This window comes from Ursus maritimus, unplaced genomic scaffold (assembly GCF_017311325.1).
Source record: "Ursus maritimus isolate PB19 unplaced genomic scaffold, ASM1731132v1 scaffold_5, whole genome shotgun sequence".
Classification (NCBI taxonomy): domain Eukaryota; kingdom Metazoa; phylum Chordata; class Mammalia; order Carnivora; family Ursidae; genus Ursus; species Ursus maritimus.
The window spans coordinates 15,312,733-15,338,518 of NW_024426663.1; the positions used below are offsets into that span (position 1 = coordinate 15,312,733).

The 25,786-nt window shown below is 37.9% G+C and overlaps 1 protein-coding gene across 11 annotated transcripts in view; it reads left to right on the forward strand.

Moving 5' to 3' along the window:
* MCTP1 (multiple C2 and transmembrane domain containing 1) overlaps positions 1–25,786 on the forward strand; it is a 506,242-nt gene that overhangs the window by 313,643 nt on the left and 166,813 nt on the right. For all 11 annotated transcript variants that reach the window (XM_040622087.1, XM_040622086.1, XM_040622080.1 and 8 more), the window contains 2 exons: positions 13,588–13,774; positions 18,696–18,789. In XM_040622087.1, the coding sequence (XP_040478021.1) occupies positions 13,588–13,774; positions 18,696–18,789 (281 nt within the window). The remainder of the gene's footprint in view (positions 1–13,587; positions 13,775–18,695; positions 18,790–25,786) is intronic.

Here is a 25,786-nt window from a genome sequence, read left to right on the forward strand (position 1 = left end):
GGGCGTGCCTGAGGGGCCATGGAAGCTCTGGGCCCTATCCCCATACCTTGCCTAGGTATCTCTTCCATCTGGCTGTTCCTGAATTATCTCCATTTATAATGAACCAGTAATCTAGTTGGATGTGTATTCTCCCTTTTTATTTTTTCTAGCTCTGGGAAGTGTTACCGTGTATGTATAGTTTCTCGCTTGGGCTTTGCCTGGATTGTTAAATGAGTTGTTAATATTCATGATTATTACACAGGAGAACCCAGCAAGAAGAATCAAGGAGCCCTGGGCTCCATCACCTGCATTGCCTTGATGGGCACAACTTTATGCTCTGCTTTCCAGTATCTTGGTTATATTAAAACTGGGGTGGTGAGTTCAAATGCTACCACTAAAGAGTTATTGGGTGTTTTTTTTTTTTAATTCTTATTTATTTTGAATGACTTACTTTTATTTCAAGTTACGTTTTTTTTTTCTAAATATAATAAAAACCTACCTGGCATCAGCCTCACTTAAAAAAAAAAAATCCATGTTTGGTCATATGCTATACATAATAGCGTATAAAAGCAATTTGAGCCAAAAAATTTTAGGGTACCCCAGACTACAGGTGTCCACAAGATGACTCCTAGGACAGCTTCTGAGTATCAGTTAAAACCCCTTTACACAATAAAGGGAGTTATTGTCAAATTTTGAGGTAATCACAAATGTTCAGTAAAACTTTTTTTTGTACACTCACTCTGCTAATTTAACCAATTATGCCCATTGCAGAAAAAGGAAATGACTATGGTAAATCACCGTTTAAAATCTATTCAGTGTCCAGATAGCACCAGAAACTCTTAAGTTCCTAGGTTTATGTTTATTAAGTGGTACTTTATTTTTCTATTTAAATTCAATTAATTAACATGTAGTGTATTATTAATTTCAGAGGTAGATTCATCAGTCTTATATAATACCCAGTGCTCATTACATCACGTGCCTTCCTTAATGTCTATCACCCAATTACCCCATTCCCCCACTCCCCTCCCCTCCAGTTTGTTTCCTATGATTACGGTTTGTCTCCCTCTCTCATTTTATCTTGTTTTATTTTTCGCTCCCTTCCTCTATGATCCTCTGTTGTTTTTTAAATTCCACATACGCATGAGATCATATAATTGTCTCTCTCTGATTGATTATTTCAGTTAGCATAATATGTTAAATTATACTTTAAACACATTCTGCCACTGAAAAGAAAGATATTATTATATCTAAGTGGTAGGCAGGGTAAAGTCACTGTGTTTATATGAAGATTGTGTAGTAATGGTGGAAATAATGCAGATTGTAATAGAATTCCTGGGTTCCTAGGGTGGTTTAGATGAGAATTGACTTATAAGTGAGAGTTCTAGGAGTAAAGTAACAGCAGTAAAATTCATCCTGGTCTTCTGCCTTGTTTTGCAAGCTATCATTGCAACATTTTGTGTCCTATTAACTTTTTGTTTTTTATTTACTTATTTATTTAGAAATATTTTTACATGTAACAATGTAAATTTAAGGTGTATAATAGTTGATTTGATACACTTATACATTGTAACATGATTGTCCTTGTAGCTCTCGTTAGCACCTCTATCACATCACACAATTATTTCTTTTTTGTGAGGAGAATAATTAAGATATGTCTGTATTAACTTAAAAAGTAGAAATTATTCTGGGAGTTGGCTGGTGGTTGGTAAGTAAATTTAAAGTTGGCCCTGAAGGATAACACTGTCCCTTCAAATGGCTAATAAGTTTTTTTAAGGGTACTATCTAAATTCAGTCCTAAACTTGAGAATGCTTGTATGGATTGGATTATCTACATAGACTGGTTTATTGTGTTAGAATTTTGTTATTGTCCTACTTTATTTTCTAGTTTTGGTCAAAAGAATGATTTTTGAAAATGTGTTTTGTAAATGTTCAATAAAGGTGTTTTGGTTTTTTTTTTTTTTTCGTCATTATAAAGACAAGGCTGGCTATGAATGAAAGGGCCACTTGCAAATTTGGAGTGTTGATACAGTAAAAAATATTTAACACTGAACATTACCCACTGTCATTCCCATTTGAACCCATGCAGTCAGGCTTATGCCCCCCAACAATCCACCAAAACTGTTCTTGTCAAGGTCACCTGTGACCACCAAGTTGTTAAATCCAACAGCCAGTTTTCAACCTTCATCTTCCTTTACTCAGCAGCAGTACTGGACTTGGCTGGTTGCTTCCTTACCCTAACGCACATTTGTCACTTGGCTTCTAGAACACCAGACTCTGTTTTCCTCTTACCTCATCACATGTTCCTTCTTGGTCTCACTCACAGAATTTTCCTCATCTCCCTCCTGTTTTAGCTCTGGAGAGCCTCAGAGCCCACTCCTTGGGCATCTTCTCTGTCTATACCTGCTTCCATACTGTCTCCATCCACTCCTGTACTTTCCATACTGTCTGAGATGGAGAATGACAAACAGCTCCACTTCATAACCCTTCCTTGAACTCGATTCCACACCGTCTGTCTGCTAGATCTCTCCACTAGGATGTCTAATGGACTTCTCCAGTTTAGCAGGTCCAAAGTCAAATTTCTGATGCCCAATATCCCCAAGTCTGCTCTTCCTTTCAAATTCTCCCTTGTTTGTTGTTAATGCCAAAAACCATGGAGTCTTATTTGTTTCCTTTCTTTCTCTTACTCTTATCAAATCCATCAGCAACCTACCAACTTTTCCTTCAAAATATACTCAGAATCCACTCTTGGTTTTGAAACCATCATCAGCTCTTATGTGGACAATAGGCATAGCCTCCTGTTCTTCCTTCCACATAACACAAATAAAATAATTTAACTCCTCTGCTCAAAACTCTTCAATTGTTTCCCATCTTAATCTGGGCAAAACATGGGTAACTCCTTATAGTGGCCCATAGTGCTTCACATGATCTAGCCCTCTTATCGCTGTGCCCTGAACTTCTGCTGTTCTGCCCCTCCCTCCCTTCGCTCTGTTCCAGCCTCTTTGCTCTTCCTCAAGCACACCAGACACCCTCCCACTGCACAACCTTCCCCTCCATCTGTAACACTCTTTCTTAGGTATCCAACTGGCTTGTTCTTCACCTTCTTTAGGCATTGTGCACAAATGTCACATCAGGGAGGCATCCATACCAATCCTATTTTAAACCCAAACCCCCTTTCCTTGACATTCCCTTTCCCCTATCCTGCTGTGTTTTCCTCCATAGACTTAATCACCATTTGACATATATACATTTCACTTACTTATTTTATCATTTATTTCCCACCACTAGAATGGAGTCTTCACGAGGGCAGAGATTTTTGAGCGTTTTGTTTTTGTTCACTGTTGCATCCCCAATGCTTAGAAAAGTATATGGCTTACAAGAGGTGTTTTATAAATTATTTGCCAGATTTTTATTGAAATACCTGAAGTTTGATTTAATACCAGAAATTATGGCTCTTCTTTCTCTAAGTACAGTTGACCCTTGATCAACATGGGCTCGAACTACACATGTCCACTTATACACAGATTTTTTCCAATAAATACAGTACTGTAAGTGTATTTTCTCTTCCTTTTGATTTCCTTAATGACATTTTCCTTTTTCTGGCCCTCTTTATTGTAAGAATATAGCATATAATACATATACTGTACAAAATATATGTGTTGATCGTCTGTTCATGTTATCAGTACATCTTCTGGTCAACAGTAGGCCAATAGTAGTTAAATTTGGGGGGAGTCAAAAGTCATACACAGAAGTTCAATTGTGCAGAGGGTTGGTGCCCTAGCCCCCATATTGTTCGAGGGTCAACTGTAAATACATAACTTGACAATAGGTGTTAATGCAAAGGCAATTAGAACAACATGACTTAGCGGAAGGTATGAAATTTCAGTGTATTTGTACATAACTCAAAAAGGGAGAATTACTGAGTTAGAGTGTAAAAGTGTCTGAATAACACTTATACTTGAAAAATACTAAATTGTTGCATTTTTTTTAAAGTAGCCTATACATTTACCAAGATACTTATAACTTCTTCATCATTCTAATATCCAGGGAGTTAATGCCATCTGGTTAGTAAATTTTACACACAAAAAATAAACTTACCATGAATAGAAAGAAACAATAATATCGATGTCCTACAATGAATAGGGCACTATTACATTAGCTCAATAGTAGGGGATAACTGGAGTGGTTCGTATTATGCCAGTTTCGCAGATGCAAAACGTGAGGTAGAAGGAGATTTAGAGGTTGCTCAGCTAGTATGAATCTGGGGTGATTGACCTGAGATTCAAATCCAGAACTCCTGACTCTAAAGTCCACGCTCTTTTCACTTTGGTCTTGTATTCAAAATGGTCTAACGCCATTAAGTGCTCAATAAAATGCCAAGTAGTCAGTAAACCAACTTAAGTGGTATATACAATAGTGCAAGTTGGAACAACAAATTTTACCTGTCGCTGAACTACAACGATCAAGTGAAGGTGAAATAATGTTAATCTGCATGTAATTATTTAACTTTCTGATCACCTGCATTTTGGCAGGCAAGACGGACTGCCACCTTTACGATAATCAGCTAATAAATCCTCATGATTGTTACACTTTTATGCAGAGCAGTAATCTGAACAAATTGGCTGCCGACAGCTGCGGTAAATTGCCAAGAATGAGTGCTGTCAGAGAACAAGTTGTTTTTATGAATGTGCAGAATAAGTAAATCCTGTGTCAAGCAATCTTATTCAGTTGGAGTTATTTGCAATCCAATATAGCAAGATTTATAACGTTATTTATTAGTGTGCAAAACGCTTGTTTATCTTTAAAGTGGCATTGATTTGGGGTACATATATTTTAGGTTGGTGAATTGCTACTGAGTTTATTTGTTGCGTTGTGATGAGGGCTTAGGCATTGGAACTGTCCATGACAGCAAAGTGCTACAGATGTAAGCTTCGCTAGAGAGCTCTAGTTCAACAAAATTTTTATTAATGATGTTTAATAAGAAAAACTTATTCCAAATGGGCAAGTTCTGGATAAAGAACAAATGCTTCCAAATTCTACAACCATAAAAAATAAATGTGTAACTCTGTATTTAACGCAGAAGGAAGGAGAATGTGGGATGTGTAAGTAGTGTGGCAAGTGGGGAAAACAGCCTTTGACTTTGGATGGTAGCCACATTAATGTTCTCTGCAGGTTGAAGGTCATTGCATTTGACCCTCTGTGGATTCTAACTTGCAATGTTTCCTATTTGTGATACTAATTCGCCAATGACTCTTTTACTTCCCATATAGAATGGAAACAATCCTCCTGCATTAGTCATTTGAAAGCACAAAGACAGCTAGTCAGAAAATTCTAAACTGAAGAGGGTTTTTTCATGAAATCATTTCACCATTTTTCTTCCTAAGGATTGAGTGAAATATTTCATTAGGGAGATCGACAATATTTAAGAAGGGAATGGAATGTGTCATTGATTCTTGTCGTGGTTTTTCATAAACTCAACCTAAGCCAAATATATTAAGATTTCAATCTGTTTTCTTTCATGGGTTACTATTCTTTTCTTCTGGAGATTTCTTGCAAAAGTTCCTACTCAATGCAGTGTTTCTTATACAGTGGGCAAAGCTTCCAAAGACAGTTTTCATGTGCTACCGTGTGCATATTAAATAGTTTACCTTCAAGACAGTGAATGAAGAATTTCACAAGTTTGTGGAAGTATGCTCTGATAAAGCAATCTCCCCAAAGATAGTCAAACAGTGAAAACTTCCGACAACAGAAAGGCAAGATTAGTATTAGCATTTTGTAATGTCAGAGGTGGTGTAAAAACTGCGTAATTGTGAAACTTGAAAACTCTTTAGTGGTTATGTATTGAAATCTTTAAAATGCAGAGATTCTAAAGAATCATGTATTATATTGATTTACAATATGAAAGTTTATAATATATTACATATTAGTTTTATGAATGGAAAAAAGTTCTCATATATTACAAAATCTCAACAGCTCTAATTTTATTGTTAGATTAGGTCAAAATTATGTAAAATGTATGTTTTTTAAAATTACCCCCTGCCCAAGGAATCCTGTAGAGGTTTGTCTGCCTGTTCCGAAGGCTTTGTTTTCAAGTGTCTTGGCTAATCATGATGGCTTCATAGTATCATTAGCTAACACTTGGAAGGCACAGCACACACTCAGAAGTTTATTGTTAACGTAGGTGTAAATTTCTATTGCAAATATTATACTTTGTTACTTTGGAATTGTTTTGGCTGAGTTCTTGTGAGATCAGGTTATACCACCATTGGTTCGTCAGTCAGAAGGTGGCTGACACGGGGCTCAGCTGGGAGAAGTGGTTCGTGGTTCGGCACCTTCTTGTTTATCATTCTGCTCGCTTGTGCTTGTTCAATTAGCATTATCGTCCACCCACAGTTTCTTTACTGGGATCTTTTAAAGCCAATTGTCCATTTTGTGAGGATTAGTTCAGTTAAAACTAGATTATATAATCCGTAAATCCACTTAACGAGGCATCTATGAACTGCAATTCAGTGAAAGCAAGTCAGCAAGTAAGGGGGCCACTGCCAGCCCCTCTATGTTACACAGCTCCTACTCTTTTCCAAAATACTTGCAGGCCAGAAGTGATATATCTGGTGCAAGGACCACCTGTGTTAATGCACATATCAAATACTTAAAAAGCTTGATTCTTGTCCTATTTTTAAGTTACAAAAAAAAAAAAAATTCAAATAGTCCTAACATTTACTTCCTGCACCCCAGGGTACTCACATGTATGTATGTGTATGTATCCAGGGTGCTAAGCACAAGACTGCTTCATCTGGGAGGAATATCATTGGTCACTGGTTCAGAAATAGCAGACAGAAAGGTAAAGGAGGAAAAAGATGGTAAGAACACTGAAATTTTACTCTTTAACTCTTAGAGAGAAATGTCACCAAATAAATGTGACCTATTTCTTTCATGTGGCTAAATAAATGCATACAGTTTTTAGAAAGCACAAAGAACTTGAGGCTTTTGTATGGAAGTCAGGAATGTTCCAGTTCTTGCCATCATTTAATTTCTCGGAGTCTCAATTTCCCCATTTGTGGAATGAGAGAAAGTAGCTCTGAAATCTTCAGTTTTGAATCTGTTTTGATTCTCTATTGATTGATTTTTTATTTAAATTCAATTAGCCAACTTATAGTACATCATTAGTTTCACACGTAGTGTTCAATAATTCATCAGTTGAGTATAACACCCAGTGCTCATCCCATCATGTGCCCTCCTTAATGCCCATCACCCAAATACCCCCATTCTCCCTCCCCCCTCCCCTATAGCAACCCTCAGTTTGTTTCCTATAGTTAAGAGTCTCTCATGGTTTTTCTCCCTCTCTGATGACTTCCCACTCAGTTTTCCCTCCCTTCCACTGTGATCCTCTGTGCTGTTTCTTATATCCCACATATGAGTGAAACCGTAGGATAATTGTCTTTCTCTGATTGACTCATTGATTGATTGATGAGTTGGGTTCAGCAGGGATAGTGAGTTTTTAAATTTTCCAGTTTTGAACCAAGTCATATGTGCTAATAAAATCACACACTATATTTAGATAGTACTTTCAACTTTTTGAAGTACTTTCTCACCTATTATGCCTGTGTTCTTACAACTCTATGCAAAGAGAAGGCATTTTTAAAAAATTTTTATTTACTTATTTATTTATTTTTGAGAGAGAAAGCAGGGTGAGGGGAAGTGGGGGAGGGAGAAGGAAAGAGAATCTCAAGCAGACTCTGAGCTGAGTGCAGAGCCTGACATGGGACTGGATCTCGCAACCCTGAGCCGTAAGCAAGAGTAGACACAGAACTGACTGAGCCACCCAGGCACCCCAAAAGAAGGCATTTTTTTTAAAAAAATTTCCATTTGATAAATGAGGAAAGCTGATGTACAAAACTCTAAGTGGCTTGCATAATATCAGAATGCTAATGAATAAGCTTTATTAAAACTTCGTGTGCTGAGGGGCGCCTGGGTGGCACAGCGGTTAAGCGTCTGCCTTCAGCTCAGGGCGTGATCCCGGCGATCTGGGATCGAGCCCCACATCAGGCTTTTCCGCTATGAGCCTGCTTCTTCCTCTCCCACTCCCCCTGCTTGTGTTCCCTCTCTCTCTGGCTGTCTCTATCTCTGTTGAATAAATAAATAAAATCTTAAAAAAAAAAAAAAAAAACTTTGTGTGCTGAATCCCTGGCCACGGACTCTGAAGCCATTTGAACTTTGTTCAGAACAACATGCTAAGTCTATGGTAGTTCTGGGAAAAAGGAAATGAGAAACCAGAAGGCTTAGCAATGACCGAGTCTACAGAATCTAACAGAGCCTGCCACATAAGGCACTTAAAAAATAACTAATGCATAAATGAGTTAATGAGTGAGTGAAAGAAGTGTTGAAAGAAATCAAATCCCTTTCTTTCTAGGAAGACAATATAAGGTGGTAGAATGAGCACATTGCACGTTAGTCCTGGCTCTGCCACTGTCAGCATGGGTAAATTTTTGGTCTCTCTTGATTTCTATATTGTCTATAAGAACTTCAGTACTTTAGAGCACTAACTATATTCCAGGTGCTGTGCTAGGCCCCTGCCACTGAGATGTCTCAGGATACCGGCAGAGAAAGACAACTGCAGGTTATTTCATCGAGAATGGGTAAAAATTTGGCAAGCAAAGATAGACACATCATCTCAGGCAAAGGGGTTGCCTTGTCCAAACACAAAGAAACAGGTCTAAGCCCTCGCATGGGTGGTGGGAGAATCACAAGCTGTCTGGAATGACTTCAGCAGTCAGTGTGAGTCTGCAAGGGACACATGAGCTGATGGTAGGTCAGGAAGGGCACCACTGCCTCGCCAAGGGGATTTCATGGGTGGTGGGAACCGAGGGGAGGAGCACGGACAGGTTTGTGTTGTAGATATCTGTTATTGAGGGGACTGAATTGTATCAATGGTTTTTGCCTTCACCAGATTCCCTAAGAACAGAGCTTGAGGCAATGATTAAGTGCTGATACTTCATTGGGAGGTACAATCCCAAGCACTGAAGGGGAGAAAGAAAGAAGGTAAAACAGGGAAGACTAGGAGGTAACACAAGGCAGTATTTTCCTGGGAGGGCCCCTGTGTTTCAGAGACGTAGCTGGTTGCTGTGCACCCTCTTGGCCACTTGTGGACAGGCTGTATGGAGACTCACACTTTGAAGCACTCTGTGAGAGGGAAGGAGGTATGAGGAGTTACCTTCCTATCTCCTATTCCATCAATCTCAATTCACCCCTCGAGAAGACACTTCTGCATTGTTTCATCTAGTTTCTTTGACCAGTGATTAGGGAGCCAGATCCCACAACCCACAGTGTGGCTTTTTATCCAAGCGTAGAAGCAGTCTTAGAAGCCAGAAACTTGGGGCTTGTGGCCATTGGGCCTAGATGCACAGTGGCAGCCAAGTGGAGCACCCGGCTTATTTTGGTAAGTGAACCTTGAGCCAGTCCTAGGTGAAAGCCGCATGAAGACCCAAGCACAGTTAATTGGTTATGGTGCTGGGAAGAAAAGCAGTCCCTTGGGAAGGCACAGACAAAGTCACAGCTGTAGCAAAGCAGGCAGCAGAGGATCCAGGAGGCTGTGGCTCCAGGAGAATCTAAGAGGATGAAAGATGTATCTACCAAACCTACAAGTGGAACATCAATATGAAACAGACGTACGAGGAGCTGTTCTTTGAACCAGAGAGAAGGGTCCACACACTATTTTTCACCCTTCTCCCCTCCATGGCAAATTTTGAGGTACCCCTTAGTGTTCCTTGGAAGACAATTTCAAATAGATTAGATTATCTGCCTTCTAGCATCAAATGAAGACTCTTGGGGGGGGGTGATACATTTGAGGAATGATATTTCATTGCCTATAAGATGAATTTGTTCTCTTAGTTGTTTGGTTTGTGGAATTGCAAAGGGAAGACGTAAACAAGGTAAACATGGATAGAGTTGTAGCAAAGTGTGATTTGGGGTTTTCAGGAATTTTAAGTTCATCTAGTTCAATTACCTCATATCACAGATGAGAAAACTGGAATTCAGGAGGGTAAGTTGTCTTGGGAAAGGTCATGCAACTAATTAGTGACAGATGGAGGGCTGAAAGCAAGGGACTCTGACTCCCGATCCTGAGCTCTTTTCCCTGTATACATATCTGTGTATGTACTTCATGAATTTGCCTCAGTACTTTTTAAATTTTGCATTTCATTTTGATAACAATTTGAATCTATTAATTTGTCTATTCTGGCCATCCAGATTACCGCCGAGGACTTTTATATCCAAACCGTAGTGCACCCTTTCTTTCTTTAGGACATAACAGTACAGGTGAGCTAAATATGGGTGAATCTGCCTGTTGGGCGGCTATACCAGATCACCGCAGACTGGCCGGTTGTAAACAACAGAAATGTATTTCTCACAGCTCTAGAGGCTGGCATGTCCACGATCAAAACACCAGCAGATTCTGTGTCTGGTTTCCTGGTTCATAGACTACTGTGTTTTCTCTGTGTCCTCAAATGGCAGAAGGGGCGAGGGATCGTCTGGGGCCTCTTTTATGAGGGCACTAATCTCATTCATGAAGGCTCCACCCTCAGGACCTAATCACCTCCTAATACCATCACACTGAACAATAGGTTTCAACATAGGAATTTCGGAGATAAACATTCAAGCCATGGCCCTGACCTCTGGGAATAAGTCCTGGATTCACTTTGCAATAGACTTTTGCAGGAGTTGCATCTTTGTACATATTTATTCAACAGCAACAAAGGAGTAGCAAAGGCCTTTTTTCTACCAGATTCCAGCAATAATTTGATTTAATGTAGTATCAGTGATGCTATAATGCTAACTTATTTCTAGAGTTAACAAGACAATTTTGTTCAATTATCAGGTGACATTTCATTTAAAATGGCATCTGAGGATTACTCCTGAGCAGAGTTTTTAAATGAATAGGAGAGCTGACTAACCCAAACTAGCAAAAAGAACCTTGGAGTCGTTAATACTCTCTTCTAATATGTTTACATAAGTAGGCATTTTCTATATTGGAGTTATTAAAGTCAAAATTCTGAAACACTAAATATAGGACAGGATCTGAAACTATCTCTACTCAAATACCCGTTTTAAAACTTTAGTTGCAGCATAATCTTCCCTATAAATTTCCAATGTCAAATTTTATTAGTTTCATAGTTTTAAAAATTTGATTTGTATATTTTTCTGATTTTATCTTCTTATAAGAGCAATAACTTACAGTCTTCTTCCATAGCTTATATAAATTTTAAAAGCATAAAAATAACATAGTTCCATACTTGAAAACTGAGGTAATTTTTTCTGTTAGAAACAAGTGCAGATTTCATCCAGTTTGAGAACCACGGCAAATAGATCCGCCTTGGTCTGGTATGCACAGTTACTTAGTGAAGACTAGCCCAGGAAAAAGCCTAGAGCTTGGAGTCCATTGTTCCAAGTTCAGGTCCTAGCTCTGCTAACAACTAATTGTATATCTTCATTAAGTCATGTCGCTTCTCTGGACTTTAGTTTTCTTATTGCTAAATTAAGGAGATTGTGAGGGCCGCAAATACCTATGCCTGTTTGAACCAGATACAGAATTAAGTGAAATAATGTAAATAATAGACAGTATTCGGGACAGTAATTAAGTCAGAGGACATTTACTCTGTCTTAAAATGTTTTTAATTCAAAACTTTTTTTAGCACTACAAGCAAAAACAACACATCCGTGGACCAGATGTGACCTGAAAGTTGCCAGTTTGCAACTCGTGGACTAAATCCTCTTTAGAGCACTTTCCCCAACTCCAGTGCATCAAGCGCAATGACTAACGTAAATGAAGAGTAGGCCAGCATCCGTAGGACCTGTGTAAATGGTAATGGCCATAGAAGGAAACCCCCCAGAAGGCTTTAGTGTATTTTAGGAGTGGCGCAGTGTCATACCAAAGAGTAAGGCGAGGACAGGGTTGGGAAATGCAGGATCCAAATGAGTGAAGGACCTTTCTTGTTCCCAACTTTATCCAACCAAAAGTACTGTGCGAATTGTAACCCATGTTTGATTCTCTAGTATCATACTCCCAGTCTAATCCAAAGATTCATTTATACTCCACAAACTACAGGCGAAACACTCTGCCAGTTACTGGAAAGAGCTGTAGAAAACCATATTGACATCTTTCCTTTTTATTAGAGAATGCATTTGATTGGTTGGTGTTCACCATTGCATCTTTCTCCTCAATTTGGTCCAAGTGTTATTGACAAGAACATAATTCCAATTAGACAAGGATTTGGTATGTTTCTTTAGCCTTCAGAGTTTAAGGAGACAGTGTGAAAGTATTTTGAAATGCATGTTGTATTCGCAGAAACAATGAAGGTGTTTGATATACGTTCTCACTTTAGGAAGATGTTTTCCAGACTTGGTCCAGACTCTGATTTCCTGCTCTCTTTCAACAATTAACATTGACACCCACGAACTTTCTGTCTCTGACCAGGGTGTTGCTTTTTCTTTTCACTTCTTGCATCTGTACTCCTCTTCCTCTCAGTTGTTTCAGTCCCAGCTATCTCCCTTGTCATTTTTAATAGGCACAGATAAAAGGAAAATGGCAGACTTTGGTTCAATTTCTAAATTTATTCACACTAAAGAGATGCTTGAACCCAACTATAAGCTTCGAGGCCCTAGTCATAGAAATTTAATTTAAAAGTAAAGCAATAGACAATAAATGGAGTAAAGAATAAGAATGAACAAAAATTTAATCAGTCCCTGGTAGCTGACTCCCATGTTTATAATATGTTACCACATGTATGCTTATAGTTGACTATTTCCTGTTTTAAATGCCTTTTGTTCATACCTACCCCCTTTCTCTCAGTTTATTGTTTTTGTGATCACCTTATTATCTTTCTCTTCCAAACCAATGGACGTTTTTATGAAAAGAGTTTGCAAGGTGTTTAGCTCTGAGAGAAGAGCTTATCAAGCATGGGCTGCCATGTTATGAAATGTCTTTTAGAAAAATGCTGGCACATAACCCTTGAACTATAACATTTTTGGAAAATTTGTTTTTATTTGGATTTATGTGTGGTATTCTATGAATAAACTGTCATGGTTTTAAAAATGTAAAACTTACGGCATCATCAAAGTACATATTCTATTCATTGCTTAATAACATTTATGAAGGAAAGAAGAACCCCATTGTTTAAAAACCTACACAAGAATTTAGATTCTCAGTGGTTTGCCTCTCCAGACAGCTCGTGGTAGTCTTTCTGTCGGCAAAGCCCTACACTAGGCCATCCAGGATTGAAAGTCCCTTCCGACTTAATGAATACAGTGACAACGGGTAGAAATGAATCAGATAAACATGTGTTTTGTATCTTACAGAAATAAGAAATTGGACACTAAAAATAATCATCGTCTAAATTTTGTGAAGAAAGTGTGCTGAATGAAAGGTGTATTCTTCCAGTGGCTCAAACAGAATTTCTATTGATTTATCTTTCACATAGCTCTGAGCAGCCTGCACTTTCACTGTTTGATGTGACCAAAAAAAAAAAAAAAAAAAAAAAGGAAGGAGGGAAAGAGAAGAAAAGAAAAAAGGGAAAGGGAAAGGAAAGCCATTTGCTAATTCAAAACATTTGTTTCCAGGTGCCAGGTGGACCTGTCGGCCCTCAGTAGGGAACAGACACACAAGCTGGAGTTGCAGCTGGAAGAGGGTGAGGGACACCTGGTACTACTGGTCACCCTGACAGCTTCGGCCACAGTCAGCATCTCTGATCTCTCGGTCAACTCCCTGGAGGACCAGAAAGAACGGGAGGAAATCTTAAGGAGATATGTACGTATGTAACCCTCCTAATTCAAGGTCATGTGTGACGAGCTGAGGTGGTAAATGATTTACTTAGAGTGACAGAAGTACATCTGAAGGGCTGTGTGACAGTTGAGTCAGCAAAAACAGAGAGCTGGGCAAATGCAAACGCCGTTCCCCTGAGGTCTGCCCACCTGCTCTTCTCTAGAGCCTCTTCCAAAGCAAGCTCTAGATTCTGAGCCTCTCCGCAGGGATTTTGTCATGCAGCACAACTCTCATGCAAGGCAACTTCTCATAAAGGAAAGTCAAGTATACAGAACATCACCTCAAAATTAATTCATTGACCCTTTGTAATTGCAATTAAGAGTTCTTTGTCTTTCCAAGTTTGAGATGGAATTAATGACACCTACATTAATTAGTAGCTTGGTAATGAGAGGATATTCACAGAAAGAATTTTTATTTCAACTGCTTAGAAAAGCCTCACTCCATTCCTTTATCTTATTTTAATTGAATGTGAAATATAATTAAAAGGAAGCCTCCTTCCCTTTGGATCATTTGAGGAGTGATAGGGTGGAATAGTGAGTCGCTGTAGTAAGCACCCTTCTCAAATTTCACCAAACCAGAATATTCACACCCAAATTGACCTATTTCCCAGCATCCTCACACTGTGCATTTCCACCATGTAGTTTTCTTCAGTCAACAGAGAGGGGAGCTCTTACTCCACCATTCTCTCTCAATGGCGTCTCGGTAAAGTGAATGCCTTGGTACCCATGAAGCTGGGAAAAAAAAGCTTTTCCACTTAAAATTACAAAGCTTGTATTGTACAACGCTGCCAGGTGTTTAGAAGCCTCCTCTAGACATTCAGCCATGAAACCAAGCTCTGACTAACAAAGAACCGCTTAATTTTTTTTTTTAGATTCTAAAATATTCCTATTTGCTGACTGACATCCTTCCAATAACTGAATTTAATAAAGATGTACCTTATCAGGCTGTGCAGATAACATGGAGTGCTGGTACTAATGCTCTACAATATTCTTCAAACAGATTAGCAGGATGTGGGCTTCAGCAAATTTATTCTGGCTATCTCCACCGAATCAGCTGTCTGCTAATGCTTGTACAACTCATCCACCAATGGTGTTATCATAAACAGTTTAATAGAGGTGACTTAGCAAGCCTAAATAGTATATATTTTTAAACCACCTAAGAGCCCAGCATATTGTTGGGCATCTTCTAATATGCAATTGCAATTATGAGAATTATTTCACATTTTGGTACCCACAAAAACATGTTCTCCTGTTACCAGGAGTGAGCCTTGTGAGTTGAAACAATTTTAAAGGAATTAATTGGTATATTAATATAAAAATTCTAGGTATTATGATACTGTATTTTATGTATTAATATTTGATACTATCCTATATATTAGGATGATAGTGCAGGCTAGGTAATGAGGACTAATCCAACTATGATTGATTCTTTTTTTTTTTCTTTTTGCCAGATGGGTTTCCTTAAATCGGCCATTTCCATTCAGAATTTGAATATTTGTTTCCGCACCTTTTTTCAAATGTTAGTTATCATTTGAATAAAATATAAAATATTATGTGGATGCCCTGGTTAATTCTCTGATTACATGCTGCTCAACATATTAAAAACTGAACCATATTTAAAAATTTTTTTTTAGCCCTGCATTGCAACATAGGCCTGTATCTCCCTCTAGAGACATAGTTGCTACGAAGCTACCATATGCAGGGTAGCACACGTGTTATAATTGCTCATAGCAATACAAGGACAGAGACCTATGCTTTATGGTTTTGTCATGTTTCCTTTTTATTTCACAGACTATGAGATGAATGAATGCTGTATCATGTCTGAAACATCACTTGTTTCAGAGAAACACATAGAGGAGGTTATTTGGGGAATTAGTTATATGTTTTCCTGGGAGAACATGTGTATTTTTTAAAATTTAGGCAAAACTTATCAATGTGATTTGGCACTGGCCATAGTGAGGAAAGTAAATTAATTACCCCTTGAAAAAGCTCTCCATTTCTATCATTCAGTTGTTCATTGTGAAGCCTCGAAGCCCCACAAATTAAACAGACATTACTGTGTGAGCCATTATTTGATCACTTCTTTCTGAAAAGATGGCTAATTCCATTTTTCTTTTTTTTTTTTTTTCTTTTTTGGGGGGAGGAAGGCAGGGAAGGTCACTAGGGGGCGGGTAGTAATGGGTAGTAGACCAAGAGCGATTATATGACCTTTTCAGAACGGGTATGCTGAACCCTTGCTCCCCCTTGTCACAGTTTAAAAACCAGAGGAGCTAGTTTAGAGAAGAAGTTGTTAGCATTCCATTTTTATTATGACATTTCACAGTCATCTGATTTAATGTCCCTTGACCGGATTGTCCACCGTGAGACGATGGGCTTGAAATGTTATTTAGAGCATTGATAAAAGGTGAGCGGTTCTAAGATGACAGCGAGTCATAAGGCTGGTGGTGTGACATTAATTTTCTCCATAACAGAGATGGAATAAGACGTCACGGTGACAAGCTGTCAATCAGCCCTGGCCCCTCAGAGCATCTCGATGCCATAGGATGGGGTATTGCCTCTCCCGTAATAGAGCTGAACTGAGATGCTCTCCCTGACAGCTGCTGCAGCCATAGAGAAAATATATTATACAGCCTTTCATTAAAAAAATAAAGAGGACTCCTCTCCAGAGCATTTCAATCTTTTCCCATCTATTGAGGGCTGAAAGGATTCACAGCAAATCATAGATTCCTCTGCTATGGAAATTTCTGGCTTCAGAAGCCATCCGGGTTTTGAGGCCTTCTAAAATAACCATAAATAACAAGGCAGGAATGCCTCTTGATGAAGCATTCCTGAAAGGTATATTTTTAAACCGATATATTTAAGTTTTTTGCTTTTTTTTTTTTTTTTTTTTGAATTCTTATTATAAGCGATGTATCACTGGCCTAAACAGTTGAAGTTGGCAATAAATTCCTGAGTGTCAGCTGACTGGAGGAAAGAAACCCTTCAAACAATAATTACCCCTCCAAATGAGAAGCAGAACATTGGAGCTGAAACGTCAGAGATTATGTGTCTGTGCAGGGAGGTTACTAGTATGAAACAGTTCTCAGCCCGGGGATGAGATTTGTTTTAGACATGGTGAAACTTGGTCAGAATTGCTCCCAAAAATTAAAGGACAGAAACCTTTTGATAAAACTCTTCTCTATCATTAGGATAGGAGACTTACCTGGTTCATAACACTCAGGGAGTTCTGAGATAAGGAGGAGCTTCTCAAACCTGATGTTACTGTATCAGAAAGACAACACGCCAACAAACCTCTGAACTATAATACTACTGTCTGAAGTTGTATTTCAGTTAAGCCCTTAATTTACAGGAATTTAAATAGAGAAAGAGGTGCATTTTTCCTGAGCCCTGTCATCTTATAGTTTCAATAGATTTTGGGGTGATAAACAGCTGTTTAAAAACAATACAAGATTAAGAGCTAATTCTGTGCTCAACACTCTTAATAGTTAGGTGCTGAGATTACCCATCTAACTGCACTTTCTCCTCTCAATATACCAAGGTCATAGCGTCAGTGTACACGATGACTAGTCATACAGGACTGATCAAGTTAATATCTCAGTAAGCTTCTGCTTGTCAGTATTCTCACATCCTTAAAACAAGGACGGGGATGTTCCTTAGTAACAGTTTAATAACTTCGTTATGCTCCGTGGTCTTAAAGCATTTTAGGGATTATAATACAGAAGTACCTTTGATTTACTGAGTAGAAACGCTAGTCTTATCATAGGAAAAATGCTAGGAAGCGTAAATAAGCAAATGCATATAACTGTTCTCTATCAATACTTCATCTTTAAATATTTGTGCCCATTAATTAGAGTTCTGAATTAGCACATCGGTATCCCTCTTTTAATGCCTTTGGGTACTGTACTTCCCAAAGCACTACCATTATTAATTTATAACATTAAATAGGTTTATCCTATGGATCTGATTCTTCTATTGAAATTTCCCTACCTCTATACACACTACATGGCAAATAAAATTGCAAACTTAAGAAAAATTATTCATCACTTTTGAATTTATTTTTAGTGATCAATTTGACTTATTTTAGAAGTTATATATGATTTTTTCCTAAAAGATTCATGGAACTATGTAAATCTTTCAATCAAATATTAGAAAACAGTATTTCAGTTATTTAACCCTCATCTAGCACATGCAATTTCCAAAACTCACCAAGAAGAAAAGAATAAAAGAAATATTAATATTGACTTTTTTTTCAAGATTTTATTTATTTACTTGACAGAGAGACAGCCAGTGAGAGAGGGAACACAAGCAGGGGGAGTGGGAGAGGAAAAAGCAGGCTCCCAGCAGAGGAGCCTGATGTGGGGCTTGATCCCAGAACTCCAGGATCACACCCCGAGCCGAAGGCAGACGCTTAACGACTGAGCCACCCAGGCGCCCCTAATATTGACTTTCTTAATCCTAAAGGCTGACGTGCATTACATGACGAACCACCTCAGACTCAGTATTAACAATCGTTAGTCTCCAAACCATCGTGCCCATAAATGACAGATTTCTTGGAGAGCTGCAGTAAAGGAGATTGAAGGAAGAAAGTAGGCATATCCTATTCTATAATTCATTGTTCACCATCTACTGATAATTATTTACGGGGAAGAAATGGGGAAGAATTCTTTATTCTTTTACAAAGTCTGGTGTAGCAACAGTTATCTACATCAACACATGTGTGCGTGTGTCTACGTGTAGGTGCACGTTAATGATGGTGGAAGGGTAATCTGTATTGAAGAAACACAAATATCCTTTTGAATCACGTATGCAGCATCCTGAGATCAACCACAAAACTTAGTGTTTCCTCACATACTCTTGGGGACCCTCTAAGACCTTTCTTTTCTAACACTGACGTTGGGGTCTTTCAGAGCCCATTGCGGATATTTCACAACCTGAAGGATGTGGGATTTCTCCAAGTGAAAGTAATCAGAGCAGAAGGGTTGATGGTCGCTGATGTCACAGGTAAGAAATGACACAATTCTATTGTCTATACTTATTTATATATGTGATTTCTAATAGATACATTATATAATATATATTCATAGTATTTATTGTATGTGATACATACATCTTGAGCGGCATGCAGGGTCCATACCACTTAATGACTAAACTCTTCATGTCACCTGACGAGATCATCAAAGTAAATAATATAAATATAAAGTTTCAGGTTTGATCTTACAAGAATTGCCAACCGCCCAATTTTTATACTGTTTCTGCTTTTTGAAAGAAGGGTGATGTATTAAAAATAAACAATAAAGAGTAAAATAACTTCTGAATTGTTGCCTTTTCCAAAGTTTGGCCAATGCGGCAGGAATATTTCTTCCGGGTTTCATCGTTTTGGCATTTTGGAATAATGGTATATCTTCTCTCGGGCAATATCAGCTTCCCCCAGATGATATCATAACATCAACACTTACAAAGTCCACTACACGTGAAACCTGTTGCATAGTTTACTGAAAATTTTAGATACAAATTACTCAATTACTTGGTGTGTACTCCTGGCATCTCGGTTGCTGGTTCAATTTTTTGGTTGTTAAAATTCCTTAGCACATCCCAGGGATAATTCTGGATCTAAACTAAGCATCTGTGTTGTTCTAAAATTTTTAACCAAGAAATGGGCCTGTAAAAACACTGAAATCAGTCTTATCTCTTAAAACTTCCTGATTTGGATATCAGGATATTTGGATATTTGGATATCCCCCTTTCTATGATGTATTAATTAACTAGTGATAATTATTTCATCAATTTCCAGAATGAAATCACTGTTTTGAATTTGCAATTATGTGACCATTCCTTTACTCTTTAATTTCATATGTTTTGGGGTACTTATACCATTCCTTAAGTTGTCTATCTCAAGATAGATAACAGGACTGACTTGGCCAAGTTTTGTTTAAATTTTGCTCTTCCTGAAAGAAAGCATCCGCTTATTATTTGTAGAAATATGCTTACCATTGTGAATATTCAGCAAGCTGATCCTAATAAGGTAGTGGACTTATCTGAAAGGGAGAAATGCACTTTTCCTACCATCTAAGAGCTTGCGAATCTGTTATCTGATAGTTGGTACTCTTTTTAATTTCATCAAATCTAAACAGAACAGAATCAAAACCAAATTAAAAGATGACATGCATTAAAACTAAAATAGCAGATGTCTGCTCCAGAATGGTAATATTTTTAAATTTTTAATATTTGCATAGTATCAAGTGACTGTTTATTGTGTGATAAAAATGTTGAGAGTTTACAGTTTCTTTAAACAGGTGATTATCAACTCATTTGTAACCATGAAGATAGTAACAACTGTCAAATACTCTTTCAAAATAGGCATATTTGGAAGTAGTGGGGGAGAGGGTAGTTTGTAATCTTTTTGCATGTCTGCTGACTTGGTTCCTTGTACTGAACAATTAGTGAACATTAAGTTTATTCATCTTTCTTACTTCTGATGTGGTTATCCTCAAATTAATCTGGACATAATGATTTTTTTTCTTTTATTATGTTGCATTTAGTATTAGAACCAATAGTCAACAATGAATGACTGATTAACTGCTCTTTTTTTTTTTTTAAGATTTATTTATTTATTTGAGAGAGAAAGAGGGAGAGAGAGAGAATGAGGGGAGAGGAGTAGAGGAAGAGGGAAACTCAAGCAGAGTCCACACTGAGCACAGAGCCCAACTTGGGGCTTGATTTTGTGACCCTGAGATCACGACCTGAGCTGAAACCAAGAGTCTGATGTGTAACCAATACGCCACCCAGGTGCCCCGGTAATTGCTCTTTTTTTGTTCATTGTGGACATTAACTTAAAGACTGGAATAGGAGCTCAGTATTGCTTTCACATACAGAGGGTACACCTAGCCTCTGATTCCCCGAAGCGGGTAAATTCTGAATGTGACATTCACTACCATGGGAGGCACCTTCAATTTTCTGTGGGATTTTCTGGGGGGGAGGGGAGCCCTCAGTGTTGAGCTGAAAACCTCTGAAGGTGGGGAGAAAGGCCTAAAATAATCAATATCTCAGGGGGCACCTAAGTGCTAAGAATTATTACTGAACATTTTTAGGGGGCACAATAATTTCTTATACAAATATTCAAGTCCCATTCACTTCAAAAGCTTAGATACCTGCCCATTACACAAGTTGAATGCAATTATATAAGTTTGTTTCTCTTAGAAAGAAGCTGTCATTGCTCTTAAAACTTCATGAATATGCAAACTATGTTAACCTACCTGGCCTATATGCCACTATGGAAGTTAAAGTACATGTTCTTCCAAAGCTGTAAAAAATAGATATATTTCTTTCCTAATGGTTCTATGTAAATTAATGTGAATAACAATAGTCTTTTCCCTAGGGATTCAATGAGGACATAATTTCGATCTGATAAAATGAACTTTAATTTGGGGAATACTAAGTAACAGATTCTCCATTTTTTTCCCTCTAGTTTTAGGGATATAAATCTAATGATTCCTCATTCCGCACTGACCTTATAATCTAATGTGCTCTGAATTGAACAAGAGAGATGTTGAACTATTCAGGGGCAAGAGGATAATTCAGTCTTTGACCTTGCTCACTCTTGGACCTTTTGTGGTCTTTATGACATTTGTGATGGTGGTAGAAACTGAGGACCATATGTTTAAGTGAGAAATGTCTGAATATACTACTATTTTTTAAATGATCTTCACTTCTGGAAAGGTAAATATTTATGTGTAAACTGATCCTTCCTTGTCTTTACTGTTAAATCTGGAGCACAAATAAGCTCTTTGTAGACTTTCTGTTTTACTTGTTCAAAGAAGAACTTTAAAAATGTATTGTACATCTCAGTGGATAACCATAGGCTCTACAAGATATTCAGCAACAGTTTGAAAAACGGAAATTAAGTCAATGGTGTTGTCTTCAAATCCTCAAATTAGCATCCATTTAGGAATGTTGTGGATGGAGAGGGGAGATTTTAAATCACTGATAGCTCTCCGAGCTAAGCAGAGTATTTTCTGACCTGCTATAAATGAGGCTATTACTATAAGATACTTAGTTGTAAGCTTCAGAACACTTTTTTCTAGACAAGTCTAACAAGACAAACTTATATTTGACCAACTTTGCTCTATTTTTAAAATATTTTTAATGATCAGAACATAAAGTCAAACTTCCATAGTTTAAGCAAAAAATTTTAAATTACAATATTCCATCATTTAACGTGAGCACAGGAAGAAGAGATTCTATAATCTTTTAAGTAGCCATCAATCTTACTGCAGTTACAAAGAATTTTTTCCTTTCAAAATGTAAAATTTTTCTTTTGTTACAACACATTCATTGAGAAACATTGTGATACTGTATTAACTCTGTGTGAATAAAGAGCAATTGAGACTCTCTTTGAATGAGTGAGTACAAAGCACAAATTACTTTTTAATGAAACCCTCAATTCTTTCCCTTTCCACAAAAAGCCTATAGCCTTGTTCAGCTGAACACTACTACAGTAGGTCACTTCAGTTAAGCCCCTAATAAACTGTTGATAGTCGAGGGTAGTTTTTTCTTCGGTCTCAATAGCCCAGTGTTGGACAGTGCACTTCAAATCATTAAGGTTAATACAGATTTAAAAAAGAGATTAACTCTGGTGGTTAAGGCCTCAATTTACAACTCCCACACATACACATGCATTGAGCAAGGCACAAGAGTGGATTGCAATTTCAGTCAAATTGTGGGCAGCCTTTCACAGCCTGAGAAAGTGGCACTCTGGTTTTCAAAGATGATCAGCTAAATTCTTCGCGAGGAAAAAAAGTTTAAGTGAAAAATACTTTGCAGTACAACTTACTTACCTTTCAACTAAGCAGTGAAAAGGTGAATGTCTGTCTGTACCATCAAAGCAAAACCTAGAGACTGCCTGGCCCTGCGTTCACTGGGGAAAAATTCTCTCTACCGCCAAATCAAGTATTCCTTAAAACTGGACAGTTTGTGAGGAGAGAAGACCACTGGGGGGAAAATATATTTTTTTAAAGGTGGTGGGAAACAGTTCATGTCGGAATTTGTCTTTTCTAGCTTCTAATTATCCTCTTGCTTGGATGGGGCCTAATTTCTGCTTTCAACAGAACATTTAAAGTCTTCTATATCGAGTGAGGCTTTCTTCGCAGAGTATTTAGACCTGGCCTATTGGTTCTTTCAAGTTCTAAGAGAAGAAAGAGAAAAGGGTTCTTCTCTTCAGCCCCTCCCCTGCATTTTCCCCTGGGTTGTTTTTTTGAGTTCCCGAGGAAGAGGTCACAGCCTCCCCAGGGGATACCAGCCACTCGGGTTCAGAATCGGTGATATGGGAGAACTGTGAAAGCCTTTCAAAAGACGCCCTACCTTTTCACCGTATTAAAAGGCGCACTAATAGAAAACTTCTCCACCCCAGGTGAATTGATCTCTCGAATTAATGCACCATCTCTTTCAGGAAACAATAGAGGGAGAGGGAGAGAAAAAAGGAAGAGGGAGAGAATTTTACAATTAACATAATCTGTCACTGAAACAGTCCCATTAAATGAGCATATCTTTTTCTAAAACAAGGCTACGCATAAAGACCCATGACTCACCAGCCCCATAGTCTGGAAACCTACTAGTTATTAAGGGAGACGTTTACTACCCCTTTATTTGCATAGACTTTTCCCATGTTTTTCTTTAGGAAAACTGTCTTTATTGTTGGAAAATATTTAAGTAACAAAACAGCAGAAAAAGACATGCTACAGTTTTTTTTATCAGCTTCCGTGAGAGTCTTATTATCTTAAGAAATAACAGTTAGCAGCTCAGATTCATTAGCAGAGCTAAATTTAAGCCCCATTTGACAGGCTGCCTAGAAAACATTTTGTTTTGCTGTCTGTGGGCTTTAATTAAGATGTGTTCAATTTCAGTCCTCTTCAGTCTAGCGCCGCCCCCCCCCCAACCTTGCTGTGTCACAGACCGGCGATCAGACACTTTTAGACGGTCCGGCCCATGACTTTGACCTTCTGCGCAGTCCGGCGTTCCCTGGGGAACCGTTCAACTCATGAGGTCTGATTTCACACTTCCAGGATGCCTCAGCTCTCTTAACAATGACAGGGAGACAAAGCCCTTTAGAGCAGGCCGCATGGGGACTTGTTTAAATTGGAAACCAGAGAGGAGTCAAGGAACAAGGTTATGGGCTACAGAATAGTGCTTTTAATAAAGAGCTCACAGCTCTGGCTCAGCTCAAAGAGGTCTACCTCTGTACAATTAATTGAGCCATTTATCTGGAGCATCTTAGGCCTCTACTTTCTCACAGAATTGCGTGGTAAATATCAGCTAAGAAGCAAATGAGATATGCATGAAATGAATTTTAACACTTTGATTACTGTGCTTCCAGTCTTCATTAAAAGTAAATTTATTTGTATTTCTGACCTCATTATCAGTAGGCTGCCTGCATTTTTATTGGTTCCTGTGATTTCCAGCTTGAGTATGTCATGAAGGTATATTTTATACAGAGATTTGGATTTATTATTCTTGGTATTTTCCCTGAACATTATGGGTCTATTCAGAGAAAGAAAATGAAAAGGTGCCTGTACAGAAAAAGGCGAGTCTGTTCTTTGAAAGTTTTATATACAGCTGGAGAAATGCCACGCACATATATATATAATGTAGATAAGATACTGTCCTTTAAAAAAATTAACTTTTCGTGGGTTACCCAAGCAAACTGCATAAGATCTATGCAGTTGTTGCTTGAGTGGCCCTCAGAATACAAGAGCTCTACTGGAAAAAGTGGGTACATTGCTTCTTTTGCAGAACTGTAGCAGTCTGAATTTTTGATAGCATGTGCCTTTAATTATGTCGTCATATTTAATAACGTTGGTGATAGCGGATAAATGCAGCCTTAGATTTTATGATCATTATTTAAAACCTGTGTTGAAAGATGAGATAATGTATACCCTTTAATATACCATACATTGATGGTATTGTATATAAAATATAGTGGAAGTCCTTCATATTTGTGAATCATCAAAGGTAAAATAATTTACCAAATAAAAGGGGGTTATGCGTGGATGTCACTCTTAATTTTTCTTTCACTTTTGCTATTGTTAAAACTTAAAATTATATAGCTTGAAAGAAAAATACCTAAGTTTGACACAAAACGTATTGAAAATTTCCCAAAGTGTGCTTTATTTCCACTGTATAAACTAATGAATTCCCTCTTTGCTTTTTAACAAAAATAGTATAGTTTGAGAAGAAATTTCATCCACTTTATAATGCACCAAAAATACCCAACAGCTGACATTCTTATCACGGTAACATGCCCAGTTTAGAAAACAACCTTATACACATACATGTTAAATCTCTTAACACTATAAAAATACCTTCCTTAAGAATGAGACGAACCAAATGAAGGCATCACAAGGAGAGAAAGCAAATTTTGCTCTTCATCCTCTTTTTTGTTTTGTTCTTCATTTTTCTCTGTCATCATAGCTCACATAGAAGTAAAAGGGGCTTCCTTTTAGTACTTGCATCTTTACAAAACTAAATCCTTTCTAATTTTAGAAATGCAGAAGTGTTTTTCTAAAACCAAACATTTGATATGAGGAATTAAAATGATAATTTAACTCAAGGGCTAGTGAGGCTGAGTCTGATCTGGTGTTTTATATGGGATGACAGAACTCCTGTGTGATTCAGATGCAGGTCACGTGGTTAGAAGACACTGCCCTGGAAGAATAGGTGGGATGACAAAAGAGATTAATAATGGGGTTTGATATGCTCTAGAGGTGAAGGACTATGGGCTGAGTGAGAAAGTGGTGGTCCCACTATCGGTGGGACTGGGGGGGGAAGAGAAATACTATAAAGTAATTAATTGAGTTCTGTGGAAGTAAGATTACAAAATTATCCTTTGAGTAAAGAAATAGAGAATTGCTGATCTGGCTTAGAGGGCTAGCTTCATGAGTCTACTCAGTGCTTGAAGAAATGCTTTCTGATGCTAGAATCGTTGTTTAAAATTAAACTGTTCTTT